The sequence below is a fragment of the Sesamum indicum genome, linkage group LG4 (assembly GCF_000512975.1).
Source record: "Sesamum indicum cultivar Zhongzhi No. 13 linkage group LG4, S_indicum_v1.0, whole genome shotgun sequence".
NCBI lineage: Eukaryota > Viridiplantae > Streptophyta > Magnoliopsida > Lamiales > Pedaliaceae > Sesamum > Sesamum indicum.
In genome coordinates, this window is record NC_026148.1 from 11,206,989 (window position 1) to 11,231,806 (window position 24,818).

Below are 24,818 nucleotides of genomic sequence, written 5' to 3' on the forward strand. Positions count from 1 at the left end.
AAGTGTTGGATTTTTTGTACTACACGAAATTGATTTATAGGACTAAAATTACAACTTAATTGGGTCATATGCAAGTTACATGCAATTTTCGGTTAAATTGGTCAGGAAATGATTGCTATAATATTAAAGTTACGGGACTAAATTGTGAAAATCAATTTATACCATTTTGGTCCTCATACTTGACCACTTATTCACTTTTGGTTCTCATACTATCGCCCTTAACAATTTTACTCCTCAAACTTATTATCTTTTAACATTTTTAGTCCTTGCCGTTAGTTAGGTGGTTAAAATTGACGGAAAGCCTATATTGGAGGCAAAAAAACTCACTTTTGCCACCTGCTCGTTGGCTGCTCCATTTAATAACTAAAATTACAATTTTCCAACAATTTTAATATTGCTGCTTAGTTTTTGTCACTAATTGTGCTTGGTTTGGCATAATTATAAATACTCCCTTATTGATTAAAAAATTACCAATACTCTCTTGATTTTAACGGCCGTCTAATAATTAACCCAATCCATTAGGTTTTCATCCATTTTTTGTAGTGAACTGATCAAAATGTCCTTGTAGATTAAAAATTATAATTTTATTTCTATTTTTTTTATTTTTTTATGGACTAAGTGGATAATTTTTTAATAATTTTTAAAAAATTTCATCCACCCCATCCAATTTTTTTTTATAAATTATTAATTCTTTTTAAAAAAAGATATAGGATGGGCAAAGTTGACAATTTCATAACTCCATCCAAGGATTACATAAGTTCATCAAACATTAAAAATGTATTTGTAATTTTTCAAACAACGAGGAGATATTTGTAATTATAACAAACTTTTAGAAAAAATCGTTGTAATTTACCCTATTACAATTATAATTTATTTTGATATGATAGATTGAACAAAATACCAATAAAATGAACTAAGAAAATACGATCCTGTACATGAATTAATATATATTTGACACATATAATAAAACTATGTCATTTATTTTATTTAGAAAAAGATTTATATATGTGGTGCCTATATTAAATTATCATGATTTAAAATAAAAAATTCAATACGCTATGGTTGGAAAAAAATAGCCCCTCCGCAAAATATATCTAAACTCGTATCCCAAAAGAGATATGAGCTACAAACGGAAAAATCACACTTATAGTCGTCTCATAGGATATGGGTCTAAACTTTAAGTCCTCTACTATACGGAATTTATAAAATAGTCCTAAAATTTTAAAAACTCAACATGTTTTGTTCCCTGCTTTATGTGATTTTTAAATTGATTTCAAAATTTAGAAAACTCAATACATTTAGTAACATATCAAAATTTTTATAAAAAAAATTAGAAGGCAAGAAAATGTGTCCGTTAGCTTAGCTGCTCATACAACTAATGGATACACACATTGCATATGTCCTAGCTTTATATTTTGTTATAGAAACTTGGATATGTGATTAAATATGCCGATTTTTATAATTTTGGAATCATTTTATAAAATGTAAGACTAAATATATTGAGTTTTCTTAATTCTAAAATTATTTTAAAAATTTTGTAAAATAAAAAACTAAAATTATCAACTCTTTCTATAGAATTAAAAGTGTAATTTGGCGGTTATAACCACTCCCCAACCACTTGTCCAGTATAAGTAAACGAAACTGCCCCGAAACGCACATGTAAAAAAGGAAGTGTTTGGAATGAGGAAAACTCATCAAGTATCTATGCTTACCCACATCACGTTTAGTACGTGTTTGCTTTGTGAGCTGCGAATGTCACACTTAATCAGCACTCAAATACCCTATCCCATTCAGACTATTTTCATCCAACACTAGTTCATCCATACCAAATATTCCTCTGTAATATTTTCCTTGTCAATGATCACATTTATTGAAATTGTTGGTCGAGACACGTTGTTTTTGTATGTATATAATAAATAGTTTTTTTACATATTAAAATATATCATAAATAAATAAAATATAAAAAAAGACTATTTAATAGGACTATCGACACAATAAAAGAATTGATGTAGTGGTGTTACAAACGGCCGTTTGCGAGTAAAAAGTGTCTTTCTTTTTTATGTTAGTATATATATATATATAACAAACATTATTCATGACTTGGTGGAAAACTGGCTTTCAGTGCAATTAATCAATTGAGTCTGCGGTGGAAAGTCGTATCGAAATTGAACTGCTCTTATTCTGAGCTCTATAAATAGGAGTGTTGCTAGCTGCAGCTGCAGCATATCAACATACCTACAATCCTAACTTCTTTCTTCTTTCAAAGAAAGCCAAATATCACTTACTGAGCAACCTAGCCAGGAGACACCAATGTCTGAACCTGTGCATTACAATGGCAAGATCACAAGGTTCGTGCTGCTTTCTTCCGTTATTGCAGCAACTGGTGGACTCATCTTCGGTTATGGTACTGGAGTAGCAGGTACGCTTTTCCTTCGATGTTGATCTAAGTCGTAAGCTACATAGAGTTGGTGTTGTTTCACTAGAAGAAATATAATATTTTCTCGTGGTTAATTATCACAGCCAAAAGTGAAAAACCATTGTAGATACTAATTAACCAGGCTGTGTAATAATTATTAGCTGTTTTTTGTTACTGCTAGAAACTACAACACACGTTAATTAACTGTGGCTAATACCTGAGTTTCTACCTCAATTTTGTCTGCTGTAGTAGATAGTATAAATTTACAATAATTTTTAAATCGTGATCAATTATAATGTCGAAAATAATTTATTTGTTTTGTTCGTAGTGCTCGTCAATCGACTTACTTAGGTACCGTATCTTCTTGATTACACGCGTTTATCTCTCACCCATGCATGCATATGGTTTTTGTGAAGGTGGAGTGGCCTCAATGGGACCATTTTTGGAGAAATTCTTTCCTGCGATATACAGACAGATGAACGAAAAAAGAGTGGTAAGCAACTACTGCAAATTCGACAGCCAATTGCTAACATCTTTCACCTCGTCGGTATTGCTATCTGGACTTCTTGCTACTTTCTTTGCTTCGTCGGCGACTAGGGCCTTGGGACGCAGGGCGTCGATCCTCATCGGCGGGCTTGCATTTATTGCTGGTTCTGCCCTTGGAGGCGCAGCGAACAATATCTACATGCTAATATTTGGTCGTCTCCTGCTCGGAGTGGGGTTTGGTTTTACCAATCAAGTAAGCTTAAGCGTTCATATGCTTATACCGAAACTATTGAGAATTTTGATTCTCGATTTATAGGGTGTTTAGTTAAATTTATTTGAAATTTTTTATAAAATATTTTAAAAGTTTAAAAATATTTAATCTTATTTTAAAAATAAACTCTTGAAAATGTTTGGACAAATAAAATATGAGAGCTTATAAGACGTTAGCGTGTTTGTCATAATAAGCTCTTCGTGTTGTAGTAATAATCGAAAAAGCCATAGAACTATTAGAATTTATAAATAGACAGTGAAAAACGTCTATTATATGAAGGGTAAAAGTAAAATACTAACAAAACTATAAATATATTTTTGTCTATTGGATATTAAAATTAAAGCACTTATAAGATGTTTTTAAAAGAACCGAGTGAAATTATTTTTTTCCTAAAGAGCTTTTAAGATCCAAAATATATATAGAATTTTAAGATTTTATAAATTCTTTAAAATAAATTTAAAACTATTTTCAAGAGCTTATAAGCTCTTCGATATTTTATAAATATTATAAAAAGCTTATATGCTCAACCAAACACCCTGTCAGTAGGAACCCAAAATAGATTGTAGTTTCAAATCACTTACCTATTTTCATTGGGATACCTTAGTTTTCTATGAATGATCATGACAATATACACTTATTATTATTATTATTATTATTATTTCAAACAAAACGATATTCTCAAAATTCTACTGATGTGTATCTATATTTACTATTTTAAATTATATTATATCTTTTATTTTATTTAATATATATATATATATAGCAGGTGTATAATTTTTTTTAGTGAAAAGTAAATTTCATTTAAATGAAGAAAAAATTATGTACAATACATGAATAAAATTCTTCTTTAAATAAAATAAATAATGTAATTTTTTATACACAATGTAAGTATTATATGTGACATCAAATAAAGATGAAATATAATTTTGAATAAAAAATCCAATCCGACTTTTTCCCTATTTGCTTGTATAAAAAAAATTATGTACATGAATAAAATTCTTCTTTAAATAAAATAAATAATGTAATTTTTTATACACAATGTAAGTATTATATGTGACATCAAATAAAGATGAAATATAATTTTGAATAAAAAATCCAATCCGACTTTTTCCCTATTTGCTTGTATAAAAAGTAAATGCAAAGCATGAAAGAGTATCGTACCATCAATTGTTGGATCTTTCACATTAAATAATAGTCTTTCGATATTGTTATATTGGTATTCCACCATAAATTATTAATAAAATTATTAAAAATGTCTTTGTCATAAATACTTTATAATTAGTAAATACTTTGGTATAATTTTTTATACTAAACATAAAAATGTAGTGCATTTGATTAATCATTAAAGTCTCAGTATCACTATCCATGCACTAAACCATATATAAAACTGAAAGTGCTCCCAGTTGGGAATATTCTTCATAATTATGGGCCGGATGGAGTATTACTACGTACATAAAACATTTCTTGTCTATAGATGGACAATGGGTTGTCCGTCCCTCATTTAATATCAAAAGTTTGTTAGGTTGCAGCTGTTTTAAGATAAGATACTTCGGTTCATCAGTGAAAAGTAAGGTTTTAATGTATTTTTTGTTCGTAACTTAAGTTATTTGAGATTTTCGTCTTTTAACTTTTTAGAGTAACATTTTGGTTTTATATCTTTTTAGTTTTTGCAATTTCGGTCCTTTTTTTTTTTTTTTCTCTGTGGAGTTCACTCTTCTCGTCGGAAAATGCATGTATATCTCATGTGATTTCGGAAAATTGGAGTTGTTCTTATTCGCCCATTTTGCCAGTATTTCGTTCTTTTAACTTTTTAGGGTAGCATTTTGGTCTTGCATCTTTTAAATTTTCGCAAATTTCAATAATTTTTTCACCTAACTTCACTTTTCTTGTTGATGGAGGTGAATTACAAAGAAAAAAAGAATTAAAAATAAAATAATTAAGTAAATATATATAGGTCCAAAATGGTACAGTATAACGTTAAAGGATAGAAACGATAAATGACCTAAGTTATGGGGCCAAAAATACGTTTAACTCGAAAAGTAAATTAAAAAGAATATTTTTATTTACAACTTCTACTTTCGAACTAGTTAATATAAGCTGATTTAACAAAAAATTATAAAGCACCTTTTTTATTGATTTTTATAGCTTAATTTGAAAAAAATATTTTCTCAAACGCTCAAGCTTTTTAATTTTATTTCCAAATACTTTCAACATTCTTTAGCGCTTAACTCATAACTTTGTTTTCAATTTATTTTCATCAAACTATTACAAACACCCCTTTAATCACCTACAAAAAAAAATTCTCATGAATATGTAAGAAGTAGTTATCTTGGTTTGAATAATTTCCATAACCTATGCCTAAGTTTAAACATAACTTCTTGCAGTCAGTACCCTTGTATCTCTCAGAAATGGCGCCCCCCAAATACAGAGGAGCTTTCAACTTCGGTTTCCAATTATGCATCGGCTTTGGAGGTCTCTTATCCTCCCTCGTCAACTACGGCACTGTGAACATTAGTGGTGGCTGGGGATGGCGACTTTCCCTAGCATTGGTTGCCGCTCCCGCCTTCATTCTCACCGTCTGGGCGCCATTCCTTCCTGAAACACCCAACTCTCTTGTTCAACAAGGCGATCAGGAAAATGCCAAGAGAATGCTGCAGAAAATCCGAGGCACCAATGATGTGGAAGCAGAATTCGACGATCTAATAACAGCAAGCAATGCTTCTAAAAACATTAAACACCCGTTCAAGAAAATTCTTCAGAGAAAATATAGGCCTCAACTAGTGATGTCCATAGCGATCCCATTCTTTCAACAAGTGACGGGCATCAGTGTGATATCATTCTATGCTCCGATACTGTTTCTAACAACTGGTTCTGGAGTAAGTGCTTCTCTTATGTCGTCCGTGGTTCTTGGATTAGCAGGGACGGCGATGACCCTCTTGTCAGCCTTGATAGTCGACAAGCAAGGCAGAAAGGCTTTGTTCCATATAGGCGGGATTCTAATGTTCGTCCCACAAATGATGATTGGAGGGGTAATGGCAGCAAAACTAGGGGATCAAGGTGAATTGAGCAAAGGGTACGGCGTTCTAGTTCTGATCATGATGTGCATATATTCAGCTGGTTTTGGACTGTCATGGGGTCCGTTGGGATGGTTGGTTACCAGTGAAATTTTTCCTCTAGAAATAAGGTCAGCTGCACAAAGTATAAACGTGGCGACAAGTTTTCTCATTACGTTCGTTTTTGCCCAGACCTTCCTATCAATGCTTTGCTGTTTCAAGGCTTCGATTTTCTTCTTCTTTGCAGCATGGGTGGCGGTGATGACAGCTTTCGTCTATGCCTTCCTGCCGGAGACTAAGGATGTGCCGATTGAGAAAATGGAGAAAATCTGGAGGGAGCATTGGTTCTGGAAGAAATTTGTTGATGATGGTGCTGAATATGAAGGGAATAAGACTGAAGGGCCTTGATCAGCTTTGTAGTTTCATATTCATAAGAGGGAATAAAATCTGAGCGATCGTCACCTTTATTCTTTCTTAATTTAATATTTGAATCGAGTGTGTTGCGTTCAATCTCTGGAAGGATATGTCCTTTCCTCAAGCTCTTTCAACTCCAATGTCTGTATATCTGTTGCTATTGGAAATGAGAAATGTGTTAGATGATCGATTTTCGAAATTATTTTTTGTATACCATCGGTTTACACAACTTATTACAATCGCTCCTTTCAGACGTCCTGAGACTAGTTTTCGCTACTTAAGTTAAAAATAAAAGTAATGATGTAACAATAATGGATTAAATGCCCAGTTATTGCAATCCCGGTTGATGCACTATCGGCTGATCGAGCATGCTGGAAAAGGGATCAGTCTGGCACTTTCACTCTTAAAATGGCATTGGAACTGATTCGTATATCTGCGGTTAAGCGCCCTCTATCAGTACAGGCGAGCCCATTGGATTTTAATAAACAGGTAGGAGTTCTGCCAAACCCCCCTAACATCGGAGCTTTTAATTTTTTAAAAGAAAATAATGGATTAAATGTATTTTGATAATATAGATTATTTGGAATTTTTATTGTTTAACTTTTAAGGGTGGCATTTTGATTTTGCATCTTTTAAAGTTTTGCAGTTTCAGTCCTTTTATCCACTGGAGCTCACTTCATCGATAGGAAGAGTAAACTCTGACAAAAAAATGGATAAAATCAGGAAAAATATAAAAAATACAGACCAATATACTATTTTGAAAAAGTTGGGCAATAAAGGAAAAAGTTGGGCACATGTATTTACTTATATATCTGGAGAGGGAGGGTGAACTCCGTCAAAAAAGGACTGAGATCGCTAAAATATATAAAATATATATATATATATATATACAGGACCAACATGCTATCCTAGAAAATTAATGGACGAAAACGTCAAATAACCTAAATTATTGCCTTTTACTTTAGTTAACTAATCATGATTAAAAGCATAAATTCATTGCGGAAAGTAATTAATCATTGCTATACAACGGTTTGTTTTTGCAAGTGAGGTCAAAACATTTACTACAACAAAAAATTATGACAAATATTTTGATCATAAATAAAATGATTGCGAATATTAATTAACCATGGTCAAAACTTAATTTCTTGCATCGACTTTTTGGTTGACCCTAATAGATAATTCTTTTTACTACAACTTTTAAGCTATAATTAATGATTTATAATATGAAGAATTATCACTTTTTTCTTGTAGTGATAATAGAACTTTTATTCTTCCAACTTTGATTTACATTGCTAATTGGGCTGGATTATCCAGTCCAAGCCTAAGCTTGGGTTTGAATCTTAGTTTGGGCAGATCAAATGGAGCTGAGCTAAAAATCATGAAAAACAAAACAAATCCAAACATTGATATTTGTGGTGAAAGTTTATATTTTCGTATTAGTTTTATTGGGTAAAGATAAATATTATTAATTAATTTTAGTTTTTAAACTTAGTCATTTATATGTAAAATATAATGTTTGTAGTGTATTTTATTATTTATTATACTATTTCTTTTGGCATTGGGTTTGATTTCTTTTTTTTTTTTTTCTAAATATTTATTGCAACAACCTCCCGCAGGCTCCTGAGGCTTTGTACTTCGGCAAGAACCTCGCCTGACGTTATGTGGGAGGTTTTAATATAATGTTTTTAAAGGGGTGTTTGTGGCTTCGTCTCTAAATAGAGGATGTAATTATATTCACAATTATAATCTAAAAAAATATATTTATAATTTTTAAAATACAAAGAGTGTTGTTCATTTTGACCTTACCTCAAGAATTGTCAATCTAATTTACTCATTATAAATTTGTAATTTTAGTATAATAAAATTGTAATTTTAGTTAATATAAAATAATAAGAAGGATAAAAATAAAATAATGATTAATTAATGGGGCTTCCCACATTGAGATATTAACATTGGTTGAATTATTATGAATATTTATTTAGCATATATTAATAGAATATTAATTTGATAATTTGAGCAAATAGTAATTTTGTTATCATTTAACAAACATAAATTTATCAGCCAATTCAAAAATAAAAGTAGAGAGTATTATTTACCGTTCAAACATAAAAATAAAAAAGTCACATCAATTGATATTCTTGAGATCAATTGAGTCTCATTTTATTAATTTAGCCAAAATAAATAAAGAAAAATATAAGAGATTTTTACATAATTCAGAGGTTATTTTTTGGAGTTTTTTTTTTTGTTTGGCTTACGAATGATAAAAAACTACTAATTGTACTATTAAATTGAAGTCAAATTTATCACATTCAAATGAGATCGAAAATCTAATAATACTAATTCAAATTGAACTTATTTTATGTTTGGCTTATGAATGATTAAAGAAAATGCTAATTATACAAATTATTAAATTGAAATTAAATTAAAAATCTAATAGTACTATAAACACATTATTTATTTATTCTGGAAAAAATAATAAAATTAAATCGAATTGATTTATGAAATAAAATATAAATTGATAAGAACCATCTTCTATTTGAATGGTAAATAATATTCTCTATTTTTACTTTTGAACTGGACAGATATATAAGTTGTTGATTGGCTGATAAATAATAAAACATTAATAATTGCTCAAAGTATAAAATCAATATTAAATTAATTAGCTTTAATATATGCTAAAAAATATTTATAATCATAGAATCAACCATAATAAGCCCGGGTTAAATGCCACATTAATTACTCATTTCATTTTTGTCCTTGTTATTGTTTTACACTGAGTAAAATATAATTTTATCCGTATACTTAACCATTGACCAACCATCAACTAACATCAAAGAAGGTCTTTGTCAATGTAGAAAATCTCACGTATTGAGAAAAATGACTCACGACTCTTTGATAGGCCCAAGCCCAAATGTTGTCAGGCTTCTTAGCTCAAGCCCACTCAACCCCCTCAGCCTATTTGTTGGCTCAACTCACTGGCCACACCCAGCCCACCGACCCGACCTACTTAACCAACCTGATTTGTTTTATACTTATACCCTCTAATCCTAACCTTAATTTATTCTGCCCCCTTGTTTTTTTCACAGCCTTCTCTCTAGCTTCTTCTCCCTCTTTCCGACTTATCCCCTCATAGATTCTCATCGCCTTGGAAATCCTTCTCCATCGCCTCTCTCTCCCTCTTCAATGTTGTACCTTTATAAAATCCTTCCATGGTCTCTAGTTTTCCAAGCAACAAATTAAGAAGTCCTTTCTCCTTCTCCTTTTTCCCAAACGTTTTTCGTGAACCTTTCTCTATGTAAGAAACCTTTGTGGTTTTAAATGGGTCTGTGTGGCCGGTATCTGGTCGTTGTTTGGATTTTGAACAACAGTGAAAGGTTATCGGTCTCGGAAATCCTTCTCTCTGGCCTTCTTCTCCCTCTCTCTGACTTATCCTCTCACCGATTCACATGGCCTTGAAAATCCTTCTCTGCCGCCTCTCTCTCCATCCATCTTTAATGTTATACCTCTATAAAAGCCTTCCATGGCTTTTGGCTTCTTCTTCCTCTCTCTGACTTATCCTCTCACCGATTTTCATGCCCTTGGAAATCCTTCTCCGCAGTCTCTCTCTCCCTCTGTCTTCAATGTTGTACCTCTATGAAAGCCTTCCATGGTTTCTAGATTTTCAAGTAACATATAAAAAAATAATTTTTCCTTCTCCTTCTTCTAAAATATTTTTCGTGAATCTTTTTCTGTGTAAGAAACCTTTGTGATTTCAAGTGGGTTTGTGTGGCCTGGGTATCTAGTTGTTGTTTGGATTTTGAGCAACCGTGACAGATTGTCGATCTTGAAAATTCCTTCTCTCTGGCTTTCTTCTCCCTCTCTCTGACTTATCCTCTCACTGATTCTCATGGCCTTGAGAGTTCTTCTCCGCCACCTCTCTCTCCCTCTGTCTTCAATGCTATACCTTTATAAAAGCCTTCTATGACTTTTAGCTTCTTCTCCCTCTCTCTGACTTATCTTCTCACCGATTCTCATGGTCTTGAAAATCCTTCTCCGCCGCCTCTCTCTCCCTCCGTCTTCAATGCTGTACCTCTACAAAAACCTTCCATGGCTTCTAGTTTTTCAAGTAATAGATTAAGAAATCATTTCTCCTTTTCCTTCTTTTGAAACATTTTTCGTGAACCTTTCTTTGTGTAAGAAAACTTTGTGGTTTTAAGTGGGTCTGTGTGGCCTGGTATTTGATTGTTGTTTGGTTTTTGAGCAATCGTGAGAGGTCGTCAATTTTTTTGGCCGTGGACTTTTCCTCTATGGATCTAGCTCTCTGAGCGTAACCCCCCTTTTCCTATTTCTGTAATATTGCTGTTATATCTATAAATATATTCTATCTATTATTTAAGATCTGTTTATATTTTATTGTATATTGATTTGTAATCTTAGGGGTTTTTTCATAACTCTTTTTTTTTTTAATAGTTGAGTTAGGAATCTATTTTCTTGGGCTCACTACTGAAGGGTTTATACCCAACAGTGGTATCAGAGCACGATTTTTTCTTCTACATTGACATATTTGGTAAGATCTAAACCCTTCTACTACTGAAATATTATTGCTTGGTGTTATAATTTTTTTTTGTACGATTATTCATTGTTTACTAATTATTCCTCCAAACCAAGAACTATACCCTTGCTAATCCCTCACCTGGCCAAGCCCTTGAGGCCATTGGGTATCTGGTTGAGGTTTAGCCAAGGTTCCCCTTTAATCTGTTAATAAACTGCTATACACTAAATTTGCTGATTATTCTTCCTGATTTGTTGATAATAATCTGTTGAAGATTTATTTTTTGTACTCTATGGTTAGTGGTATTATGCATTTTGTGTTTCTTCCTGCTTTGAGTAATATTTTTTTGCATTACTAAGATTTATGTTATTATGGCTGGTTATAATCTATAATCTTTTGATGGAAAAACTGATTTTTTTATTTCGCAACAGAAAATAAAAGGTATTGCAATTCAACAAAAAGTTTTCAAAGGTATTGATGGAAAAATATATAGATAATGTTTCTGAAAAGAAGAAACTTGAAAAATGATGAATATGCCTACTCTTTTATAATTATAAATTTGTTCGATACTATTTTAAGAAAAGTTGGAAAACAAGATTCAACAAAAGATTTATGGAATAAACTAGAAGAACTATATACTGAAACCTCTTTGCCTAGTAAATTGTTTTTGCTTGAAAAGTTGTTTCGTTATAAATTAGATTTGTCTAAAAATATTAAGAAAAATTTAGATGATTTTACAAAATTAAATCAAGATATAAAACTAACTGGAAATAAAAAGATATATATGGCTATTCTCCCATTGTTTTACTAAATATTGTTCCTGAAGCCTATCGTGATGTAAATGTTGCTATAAAATACGGGATATGTTAAAATAGATACTGTTATTAATGGCCTAAAAAATAAAGAAATGAATCTTAAGACTCATAAACCTGATTATAATCAGAATGAAATTAATTATGTTAAGGATAAAACTAAGAATAGGAATTCTAATTATAAGTATAGAAGACATGGTAGAAGTAGATCAAAGTCTAGAAGTAGGGATGAAAAACCTTGAGAAAGAAGGTGCTACAGTTGTGGAGGTAAAGAGCATTATATCAAAGACTGTAAGAAATCTAAAAGAGATAATAGAAATATGTGTTTATTGTTTAAAAAGTCTCTTTATGGATTAAAACAATCACTTAGACAATGGAACAAAAAGTATTATTTTTTTATGCATTCTTTGAACTTTAAAAGAAATACCTATGATAACTGTTTATACTTTAAATTTGATCATACTCTTCCTATATTTTTTGTGCTCTGTGTTGATGTGATATTGATTGCTAATTCTAGTTTAAAATTGATTAAAGAATTGCAAAATAACTTGTGCGAAAATCTTGAAATGGAAGATCTAGTAGATACCAAGAAAATTCTCGAAATATCTATTGAAATAAACACAAGTAACTCTACAATTTTTCTAAATAAAAAATCCTATGTGAAATTTGTGTTAGAAAAATTCTCAATGTCTGATTCAAAATCTACTTCTGTTCCTTTAGCCGCATTCAGAGTCCTAAAACTGAATTTGAAAAAGAGAAAATGAAAAAGTTCTGTACTGGAATACAATTGGGTCTGTAATGTATTTGATGGTGGTAGCCGCCCTGATATTGCATATGTTGTAAGTTGTTTTAAGTAAACATGTCTAATGCAGGGCTTCCTCATTGGGATGCTCTTAAATGGTTGTTTAGGTATTTAAATGGCACTATTGGTATCGGCATAAAATTTTCAAAATGTGCTAATGGTTTTAATTAGGATACGTAGATTTTAATTATGCAAATGATAGAAACAATAGGAAATCAACATCTTATGTGTTTACATTATGTGGTTCTTGTATAAGTTGTAAATCCCAACTTTAGTAAATTGCTGCTTTATCTACTATTGAAGTAGAATATATTGCAACAATTGAAGCTTTTAAAGAAGCAATTTGGCTTAAAGGTCCACTAAAGGAAATAGGTTTTCTAAAAGAAAAAGTCACAGTATTTTCTCATAGTTAATCTGGTATTCAACTCTATAAGAATTCTATCTTTCATGAGAGAACTAAACATATTGATGTTAGATATCACTTTATTAGAGATATTGTTGGAAAAAAACTCATTAACTTACAAAAGATAAGGTTTGAATCCAATCCTGTAGATATGAGAATGAAATGCTTGCCCATGGAGAAGTTCAAAACTTGTCGTAGAATCTTGAACTTAGGATAATCTTCATTATTCTCTATGTTCTAACCATATATGTGCAAGTGTCTTCCTTTGTATTGCAGGGACAATCCAGGCATCCTGGTAATGATGAATGCCAGATCCGGCCTTGGGCCTGGTTCCCTCATCTGGGTCCTAGTCCAAGGTGGAAAATATTGAAAAAAATGGCTCATGACCCTTTGGTAGGCCTATGTCCAAATGTTGCAGACCTCTTACTTGGATTGCTCAAGCCCACTCAACCCCTCAGCCCATTTGTTGGCTTAGCCCACTCGTCATACCTAGCCCACAGACCCGACCCACTTAACTAACCGAATTTGTTTTATACTTATACCCCCTAACCTAACCCTAATTCATTATGTCCCCTTGTTTCTTTTACAACTTTCTCTCTAGCTTTTTCTCCCTCTCTCTGACTTATCCTTTCATCGATTCTCATGGCCTTGAAAATCCTTCTCCACCGCCTTTCTATCCCTCCGTCTTCGATGTTGTACCTCTATAAAAGCCTTCCATGGCTTCTGTTTTTAAAATAACAGATTAAGAAATCTTTTCTCCTTCTCTTTCTTTCGAAATGTTCTCCGTGAACCTTTCTCTATGTAAGAAACCTTTGTGGTTTTAAGTGGGTTGTGTGGACTGGGTATCTAGTTTTTTGGGTTTTGAGCAACCGTGAGAGGTTGTCGGTTTTTGTGCCTGTGGGCTTTTCCTCTACGGATCTGACTCTCTGAGCCTAACCCCCTCTTCCTATTTCTGTAATATTGTTGTTATATCTGTAAATATATTCTATATATTATTTAAGATCTATTTATATTTTAATGTATATTAGTTTGTAATCCTAAGAGTTTTCGTAACCCATTTTTTTTAATAGTTGAGCTAGGAATTTGTTTCCTTGGGCTCATTACTGAAGGGTTTATATCCAACATCAGGTAATACAGAATGAGTTCGACAGGGACGAATAAATTATATAACAAGTGTAATATACTTGCCATGTAATTAGTGTATAATTTAAAAAAAAGTATCCAATCACATGATAAATATATCAACTTATTGTATAATTAGTTTGATTCAAGGAGATCTATTTTGTGCTTGAAAAATTTTCATGTACGCAAATAACCCGAATAATTCACATTTCATATTTCCATTCTTTTTCCATTTGCTCGAAAACCACTAAAGCAGATGGCTAGCTTGATCATGATCATCATCTTAATGAAGAAAGTGTGTACTTATTTCTATAGATTAATCTTTGTGGGTATAAACAGACAGATTCCATTTTTATAAGGTTGATTGATTAATTACACTGTCTACAACCTTTTGAGAATTGCTTTTTTACTAATGATATCTTAACCTAGTATTTAAAACTAACATAAGTTCAACTATTTTCCCAATACGTGTGATATTTATCTCATTTTATATAAGTTTATTTTAATTTATTTTAAAATCTATATATTTATATTGATATATTGATTGAATTGATGTATTACTTAATTTATTGAGATACTCACGTAATCATTTAATTAAAAAAAACAAGAGAAATACAGTTATTTTGTAATATTGAATACCAATAATGGCTGTGGCTATCTTGGCTCTTTCTTTTGTTTAGTAAAATATCTCTGAACTTTATTTCAATTGCGGGACGTAAAGTAGAAATTTCCCTTTATTTGCTTTTTCCTCCCCCAAACTTTTAAATACTATTTATATTACTTGCTGAGATAATAATATCGGCTTTAAGTGACCATATTTGTGAAAGGCACACTCTTCAAAAGCACATCCTTATCCTTTTTCTTTCTTTTTATTTTTCTCTGATAATTCATATCCTTATCATGCAAATTTTCTTCTCTAAAAGTTTCAAGCTGGGGCAGATGAACAAGAAAAGAAAAAGAAGAGACATGCAATACTCATAATCTTGTCAGAACTCATCATGCAATTGTGCTTTTGTTTCTTTCTTTAAAACATATATATATATATATATATAGAGTAAAAATTATTTTAGTACCTGAATTTTAGTGTTATTGTTAAATTGATACATGAGTTTTCGTAAATGCATAATTGATACCTGAGTTTTTCCATAAATATTGAATTGATATGTGATTTTTATAAATGCCTCAATTAGTACTTGATTTTTTACATAAAAATCAAATAGATGCATATCTCTATTTAGAACATTTTATAATAACAATATTACCCTTTTAATATAACTTAATTTATATATATCCATTTATTTATAGCATAATATAGTCCTATAATTAAATAAATTATACTATTATAACAATTTAAATGATAACAATGAGTAATAGCAAACTAGTTTAGTATATAAGAATATTCATTAAATAATTAAAATTAATATTAATAGATTGGGTAGGAAGTGATGTTTTTAAAAATAAAAGTTATTAAAGAAATTTTAAGGAAAAACTAATTTTTTGGATTTAATTTCTAAAATATTATAATTTAAGAAAATAAATATATTAAGACTAAAAAATAATAAAAAATTAGTTTCACCACCTTTATCCTTAAGTTTTAATTTTTATAAATTAAATATAAAAAATTTCATCTCCTACATTTATTCTTGTATTTTTTTTAATAACTATCTACCTTATTGAGGTGACTTTATTTTTATGTATTGTTTTAAATTATGAACTTTTACACTTCTCAATCTAATTATTTATTATGGTGTATTTTTTTATAATAATAAAATTATATTATTTTACTATATTTTCCTAAATATTGTAACTTTAAAGTGATTAAAATTGACATTTATTTTGTATTTGTTTAGTTTTAAAATTATAGCCTTTTATGTATAAAACTAGTGGCTCCCATTAAGTGAATTTTCAATTTTTTGTGTCAGTAGAGGACAAAACATATTACAGGATAATGATTTTTTGAGATAATAACTCATTTTCCTTGATGTTTGGTGTAATTGCACGTAAATTTTTTAATTATAGTTTGAGAAAATTACATCTAGTACTTCTGAAATTTGCTTCTGTCTGATAAAGAAGTTCCTCCTTCAATCAAAATTTACTAAATTTGCTGATATTAAATAAGGGATAATTACACTGTGTTCCCTTAAGATTTGATATAATTATAGCTGACCCCTTTGTAGTTTGAAAAATTACATCTAGTATCCTGAGTTTGTTTATCTTTAATAAATAGATCTCTCAATTAGAAAAAGTTCAACAAATTTGCTTAGCAAAATAAATTGAATGAACATCAGTATTAATTTACTTGCAATTGGTTATTACTGACTTGTTGTAGATTAAATAATTTTTTTTTTGTTTAAACTATCCTTATAAATCTTCACCCTCATAAGGGTAGTTTGATCAAAAAAATATTTGTCATGTAATAAGTCAGTAATAAACCCATCAAGGGGTAAATATGGATTTTCATTCACCTTTTCTGCTAATGTCAATAAACTCAATGAATTTTGACCAATGATAAGATCTATTTGTTAAACAGACGGATATTAGATGTAATTTCTCAAACTATATAAAATTTATTTATAATTACACTAAACCTTAAGGGTACACAATATAATTATTCCTTTGAACAAAGATGAAAAGATGTTCCAAATAATTAATCAATCTGCTTTTGTCTTGCTTAATCAGCCTAGTCCTCATACTTTTGAGAAGTAGTGCACTGTGACAAACACTAAAAAGCAAAACTGTTGATTTCAAGACCATGACATGAACCTCAAGCAAAGTGATTATGTCATTCTATTGCTTCTCACCTGATTATCTTCTCATTTCATTTCGTGAATATTTTTTCTAAATTTTATAATTTAATTTTAAAAACATATATATCTTACTGTTTTAAAAAATAACATGGCATATTTATCATTATCATCACATTTTATATCTTAATTAATAAGATTTTAGATTGTTACTGCCTACAGATATTTTTATTTTGTGAAATATTTTTTTTTCTATATGTAATCTCATTCATGCTATATATGGAAAATACATCTAGAATACCTTTTACGACAACAAGAAAATGACAACCGTATTCCTAATTCTTAACATATATAAAATCAGTTTTTTGATCCGTCACAAAAATGTACTTCGTAGCATTTCTCATGAATAATTAAATTAATTATTAAATATCGAAAACTTGTAAGAAGATCCATGATAATATAGAGCAGAAGTTAGCAGTCTTATTCAGCAAGATCGCGACTAGAAAAGAAATTAGAATCGGAGGCAATGATGATGTCCAAGCAGAATTCGACGAATTCATGATAATAGCAACTCATTCTTTAAATAGAATACAGAAATTTAAATAAAAGAACAACAAAACTATTATAAGACGAATACAAAAAGGGAAGCTTTTCTTCCTACATTCCATATATATCCAAACAAATTTCTTCTGGAGTGATAATATGTTGCATGTGTGAGAACTCCCATGCAAAGGGAAATGCTTCTTCCTATTAAGAAAGCTTCTGAAGCTTATTTTTCTGGGCTAATTATTTTAGGGGACCATGAATTCTGTAGTGTAGCTTGACGCTGAGTTTTTCACAATTATTGAGTTATTTTCTTGTAGTGAACTGATTAAATACTATAAACTAAGATAAATAATGCAAAATTAATGATGGGAGGCCCCGTATGAGTGCGACGTCAAATGACTATCTCATCTAAAAATTTAAGTTGTTAGAGAGGAGAAACATTTAATATTAATATTTTAATATGCGTGCAAACCATGCATGCAAATCGTTTATTAAGTAAATGAGTATCAATGAAATTCGACCTGAAATATTTTTATTTAACTGGACTATGATATGATGTCAAATCACCTTCTTATCGGAAAGTTTAAATTGTTAAAAAAATATATGGTGATTTTTGTATCTTTAACATAGTGCAGTATCCGCGATACAAGTAATGTTGCACCAAGTTGATCAGGACAAAATTTGAATATATGGTGATTTTTGTACCCTAAACGATAGCCGCTGAAAATTCATAATGAAATATATATCCAACCTTGATTTAAGTGGCTATAGAAAGCAGAGAATGTCGATTTTTGAATAAGTGACTTATTTCAAATTGGCTAACAAAAAGACAAAATTGTAAAATTAGTCTTGTATGTATAGGAAGGTGGCAAAATTAATCCCGTAAATATTGGACTTGCAATTTTAATTATATAAGTTTTAGTTTAGGGTAATTTTAGTCCTTTCGACCAAAAATTGCTAGATTTTAGCTGGACAAATTGGGGTTTAGGGTTCCTACTGCCAACTAGGCTTGAATTAAATATATGGCATCCTCATAGGATGCTGATATAAGAAAAATAAAAATAAAAAAAAAAGGACCCCTCTTTCACCTTTATCTTTCTCTCTACCCATATGAGGGGAAGTATATGGAAATGGAAATTGTTTGAGGAAGAGTGAATGAAAAAGGAAATTGATTGAGGGGAAATGATAGATTGGCCAAGGGGAAGCTTTGGTCAGAAGGTCGGCGCCCGGGTCGTTTGCTGGAGAGAGAAATTGAGGGATGAAATATTAGGGTTCAATTTCGTTCTACCTGTAATGGAAATAAAAATTGGTTGAGGAAGAGTGAATGAAAATGGAAATTGATTGTGGAGAAATGATGTGTTGGCAAAGACGAAGCTTTGGTCAGAAAGCTAGAGCTGGGATCATACGGAGGGAAAAATTGAGGGATGAAATGTTAGGGTTCAAATTCTCAATTTATCCCTATCATTTTATCCTTCAATTTCTCCCTCTGACGAACAACCCTGACGCTTGCCTTTTGACAAAAGCTTCGCTTTGCCAACCAATCATTTCCCCTCAACCAATTAATTCCCATTCACTCCTCCTCAATCAATTTTCATTTCCATTTACTTCCCTTTATATGGGTAGAGAGAGAGAAAAGTGAAAGAGGGGTCTCTTTTTTTTTTCTTGTGCCAACATCCTTGTAGGACGCTATGTATTTAATTCGAGCCTATTTGACAGTCGGAACCCTAAGCCCCAATTTGTCCGGCTAAAATCTGGTAACTTTTTGTTGGAAGGACTAAAATTGAAACTTACAGAATTAAAATGCCAGAACAATATTTAAGGGATTAATTTTGCCACCTCCCTATACATACAGGACTAATTTTGCCTAACAAAAAGCTGGGTGAAAATATGGGTCATAACTATAGGTTAAAATTTTTTTGACAGAAACTTAACTGCGATAACTATATAGAATACAAGTGCAATTTTATATTATCCCCCGTTATATTCAAATATTTAAATTATAAGCCCATGTCAAAAAAAAATGCGCCACATCACCCCCTATATTTTTTAAAAGGTGCACATTGCCCCTTGTATATTCTTAACTTAAGATTGAAAGTGGAATGACTTAAATGCCCGGCCCCCATGTACATGTAATATGACTGCAGCGTTGACCGAGGCTAGAAATCTTGCTGATCGACTGAAAGAGAAATTTGAGAATTTTGGAGAAACCCTAGTTGATGCCCCTGAAACTGTAGGAATTAGACATTTAGATTGAAAACACGATAAATCAAATCTGTTTTAATGACAAATATTTAAATCTATATATATACATATATATATATATATATGCATTTACGCACAAAAAATGTGATTCCCCCGTCATAATTTGATGAATTACTCAGTGAAATATGTACATAAACAAAAGGATCGGAATTGCATAGTACCATCTTTTATAGTATATATGTTATGATTTATTGTTTAAAGTTGTAAGAAAGAGTTGGTCAGAAACTATGAAACTTGTAACATATCAACATACAATACAAGAAGTTTATGTGTGTTAAGAAACTATATAATGAACTATATGTTATTATATTTTAATAATAATTAACATCATAAACAATTTTGATTTTTTCATCAAATTACGAGTATATATATTTTGGCATCTATCTATGATATAGCCAAATGGATGCTCAATTGTCCGCACTAACAATGTTTCACTTTCTTTTGTAATAATTAGATCTTGGATGATAAATATATAATATAATATTACTGTACTCTATTCCATAATAATTATCTTAAACAGATAGGAACTTTTTTATAAGAATTTAAAAAAGTAAAAGTTTTGTATAATTATGTTTACATTCTGTGTTCAAAAGTAGTAATTGAAAGTTAGTAATGTCACATCATTATTTTAATAATTCTTAATAGTTAAATAATTAATATAACAAAATTCTTATTTGTAGATATATGTTATAATTCTAATATAATTTAATGTTATAAAATCTTTATCTTTTAGCTTTCAATTATTAAGCTAACACCAATTTATGAATTGATAATAAAGTATTGATATATACTATCTTGAACATGGATTAATATATACTATAGATTACTACAAATATTATTCTAATTAGCAATGGTATAAACAAATAATTATATATGGATGTCACTTTATGTTTTCTTTTTTACAATTTTAAATGCTAGAGGACTTCAACTTGGAAAATAAATTTTTATTACTAAACTAGTATAGTAATTTTTTTTATAACATGTTAATTTAATTAGCGAAGAAATACAACTTTGGTCCTGCAACATAGGGGTGGTATTTTTGATCCTGCACAAATCAATTTTAGCAATTTAGTCCTGTAATTTTAAATTTTTGAGCAATTTTAGTCTTATTTTACTGAAAAATTGCATGTGACTTGCACATGACCCAATTGAATTATAATTTTAGTTCTATAAATCAATCCGTACCTACAAGATAAAAAATGCTACCCCACAAATTACAACACTAAAATTATATATTTTTTTTCTTTTAATCAAATAATTATTGATATCTATAGTGTAAGTGAGAAACATAGTTAATAATCCTAAAAAATTGAAATATTCATTTTATAACACAAAAAAATAAATAACTTAATTGAAAAGTTAAAGTTTGTGGAAGATAACAACTCTACAGAAAAGTTCTTTTTCCTAGATTACGACTTAACATTAACTTAATTAAGAATATAAAATACTCCCTTATGATTTGACCAATTTTTAATTTGTTATTATTGTTTTTGATAAGTTAAATGGAGAAATGATTAATTACATCGTAGAATTCATCGCAAATGTTTTTGCAATAGTAATGGAATATCCGATACAAACATATAAGGTTTTTTCATTCCTTAGTTCCCAGATTTCCATTGTTAATGTAATAAAAATTCCGAGCAGTGTCTATAGAGATGTAAATTTTGTAGCAATAACTTTCTGTGTCATGACTCTGGAATTTCCATAGAAATTGTTATCCCAACTACAAAAGAAGAAGAAAAGAAGAAAAAAGGATCCCAACAATACGAGAGATGATCGTTGCTGCTAGCATATGTATATGATGTATATTGGTAAGCATCACTCCAAAAGATATTTCTTTTGAGATTTCAACTGTTTGGATAGTATATGGTATTTAAAGAATTCTTAAAAGTAATTTATGAAACCCGATAAAATTATTAAAGCGTAAAATATATACCACCCTGTATTCTTAATACTAATCACCATGGCACGCTGTCCCTCCGTACATATAATAAATAATATTTTACATTTTAAAATATATTATGAATAAGAAAAAAGATATATATAAACCAATACATCATATTTTTAAAAAGAAGAAAAAAAAGAAAGAAAGAAACCAAAAAAAGAAAAAAAAAAAAAAGCAACTTAGGGGTATTATTGACATAACAGTAAAATTGGTGTTGTAGTGTCATAACCGTCATTTGTAGGAGAAAAAAGACCTTTCCTTTTTTATATAGTATAGATATATCAACTAAAGGGAAAAAAACAAAAGAAAAAGAATAAAGTGAAATACATGTGGAGAGATCAGCATTATAAAAACTTGAATGAATTATAATTTTTTGCTTATAAAAATAAAAAAAGAAAGGAAGAAATTTCAAATCATTATGAAATAGTGACCAAAAGTTCTTGTAATAACGTAAAGGAAAAGTAATAACACAGAATGCGATTTGATTGTGAAGAAAAAGAGAAGGACAGAAGATTGAGATTTGACGTATGAAAGGGAGTGGTCTAAAGTTCTGCAATGCATTAAGTTATATGACCAAATTTTGTGAAAACATTATCGAGTAAAAGAAATCAATTTAAAATAAAACTATATATGTCATTTTAACTTTAAACTTATGTAGCGAAATAAGTATCTATATCTAGATAAAAATTATAATATTTAATCATAACTAATTATTATAAAAAAAAAAACATAAAAATATAGGCACCATTGCTATATTTTTGTAAAATTATAAATTTATTCCAAACTTAAACCATTGATGTACACATGAAATTAAATTATCACAAACTATCTATAAATGTTGTCATTATAAGTAAATGAAAAATAAATTTATTCTATCACGTCACCTATCCCCAATTTGGTTTAGGTATCACATATCGATCTTATCCCACAAAATTAATACCGTGTAAATTTTACCAATCTGATATCATATCACAATTATTGTTAATTTTATTTTGGACAAGTCTCGTCTATAATTCATTAGCAATTAATATTAATCATTATAAAAAATAAATTATTATCCTAGATTATAAATAATAACATCTTAAAAAAATGGCAAGCAATACTATCTATTATTTAATCCACTTTAACGATGATATATCATTTATTTATTTGCTTTAAGTTATTGGTTGATTTAAAAATATTAATATATTATGCTTTAAATATTATAACAGTATATTGACTGATTGAGAAATTTTGATGTATTTTTTTGTTAAAAAAAATAATAACATAATAGCATACCCAAAACGTCAAACACCAAAAATTGGAAGCACGATCACATGTATCTATATGTATATATATACAGACACATAGCTTACTAAAATCAAACCCCATATTTGGAACTGATTGCTATCCAAAATGATTCTCAGATCTGTTGTTGAACATACAAATTGAAACCTATTCTCGAAGACTTGATCTCTTAGCTTGTTGGTTAAGATTGGATTTCTATTAATAGAGATCATATGAGTTTCTAGTTATACAGAATGTAAGAGGTATTTGTCTCACTTTATGTATAATTTATTTATTATTTTGAGTCATATTTGATGTGTATGTTGAGTTGATATATTACTTAATTTATCGAGATATTAAAGTAATTATATATATATATATATATCACAAAATGACCACATATTAAAATCAGAAAATCTATCACAAATTAAATGCGACCCCGCCCATACACTTGCCACCTTTATTGCTTTATATTTGTTCCCGACTCTTTCTGTTTCAATAGATATGCTTAGTATATTACCATATAAAAAAAAAAAAAGAAAATTTCCAAGGCCAGAAAAGAAAATGTTTCTGCATGAATTAAAATTTTAAGATATATATAGAAATAAACGAACCAACATGCAAATGAAATTATCTTTATTACGCATTCCTTTTCAATCATTCAAATCACAGATCCCTCTCTTATATGTAATATATATATATATATATCATAACATCAAATTAAAATATCAATATTAATTTAATATACTACTAAAATAACTTACTATATATGATCAATAGGCCTAAATGCATTTTGATCTCATAACTTAGGATATTTGATATTTTCGTCCTTTAATTTTCTAGGGTAGCATTTTGATTCTACATCTTTTTAATTTTTACAATTTAAGTACTTTTTTTAGCCGGAGTTCACTCTTCTCATTGGAAAGATGCTTGTTCATCTCAAATAACCTTTTAAAATTGGGGCTATTATTCTTATTGGCTCATTTTTTTTCAATATTTTTGTTTTTTTAACTTTTTAAATAGCATTTTGGTCCTACAACTTTTTAATTTTCGTTATTTCAATTATTTTTGTCGGAGTTCACCCTTCTCACTAGTGGAGGTGAACTCCGATGAAAAATCAACTGAAATCCCAATTAATAAAAAAGTTACAGGATCAAAATACTACATCCTATAAGATTCAAAAATGAAAATGCCAAACGACTTAAATTACGGGATAAAGAATACATTTAATCTAACCATTAATAAGATACAACGCTGAACATATGTATGTCTAGACGAACAAGCATCCACACCTCTCGTGACCAAATTCGATACAAATTCCATGCTTATTCGATTTGACCAAAAACCTCATCGATCATAAGTTGCACATAGTGATTACAGGAATATTCACCCTGAAACATCGCTGCTGGCCCTTCTTTATTTGAAAAGCACGCATAAAAGCTACTGTTTTGAGTTCTGTGCCAAGCCATGAAGATCATCGACTGGAGTATTTGTAGCGATTAATGTTTGCCATGAAACTATATTCTAGAGACATGTGCCTGATCCCCTTAAAGAGTAGACAGATGGTAGCCAAGACTAGTGTTTTTAATTAAAAAAAGATAGATACACCTCAAAAGTTTTCATATCAAAGGAAAATTAAAATTTTTGATGTCGTAATTTAGTTTCGGGACATCTTATTCTCATTATTTATGGATTATAGAAGATAATCACATAATTTTGAAGAAAATCTCATTTAGCCCTTCTAT

The 24,818-nt window shown here is 29.8% G+C and overlaps 1 protein-coding gene across 2 annotated transcripts; it reads left to right on the forward strand.

Annotated features, from left to right (window-relative positions):
• On the forward strand, positions 2,212-6,839 carry LOC105160635 (hexose carrier protein HEX6). 2 transcript variants are annotated; one of them, XM_011078106.2, is made up of 4 exons: positions 2,212-2,419; positions 2,833-3,155; positions 5,558-6,357; positions 6,474-6,839. In XM_011078106.2, exons 1-4 carry the CDS (start codon positions 2,311-2,313, stop codon positions 6,523-6,525), a joined length of 1,284 nt encoding a protein of 427 aa, XP_011076408.1. In that variant the 5' UTR covers positions 2,212-2,310; the 3' UTR covers positions 6,526-6,839. The 2 variants fall into 2 exon arrangements, with proteins under 2 accessions (XP_011076408.1, XP_011076407.1); XM_011078105.2 differs by having other exon boundaries at positions 2,213-2,419; positions 5,558-6,839.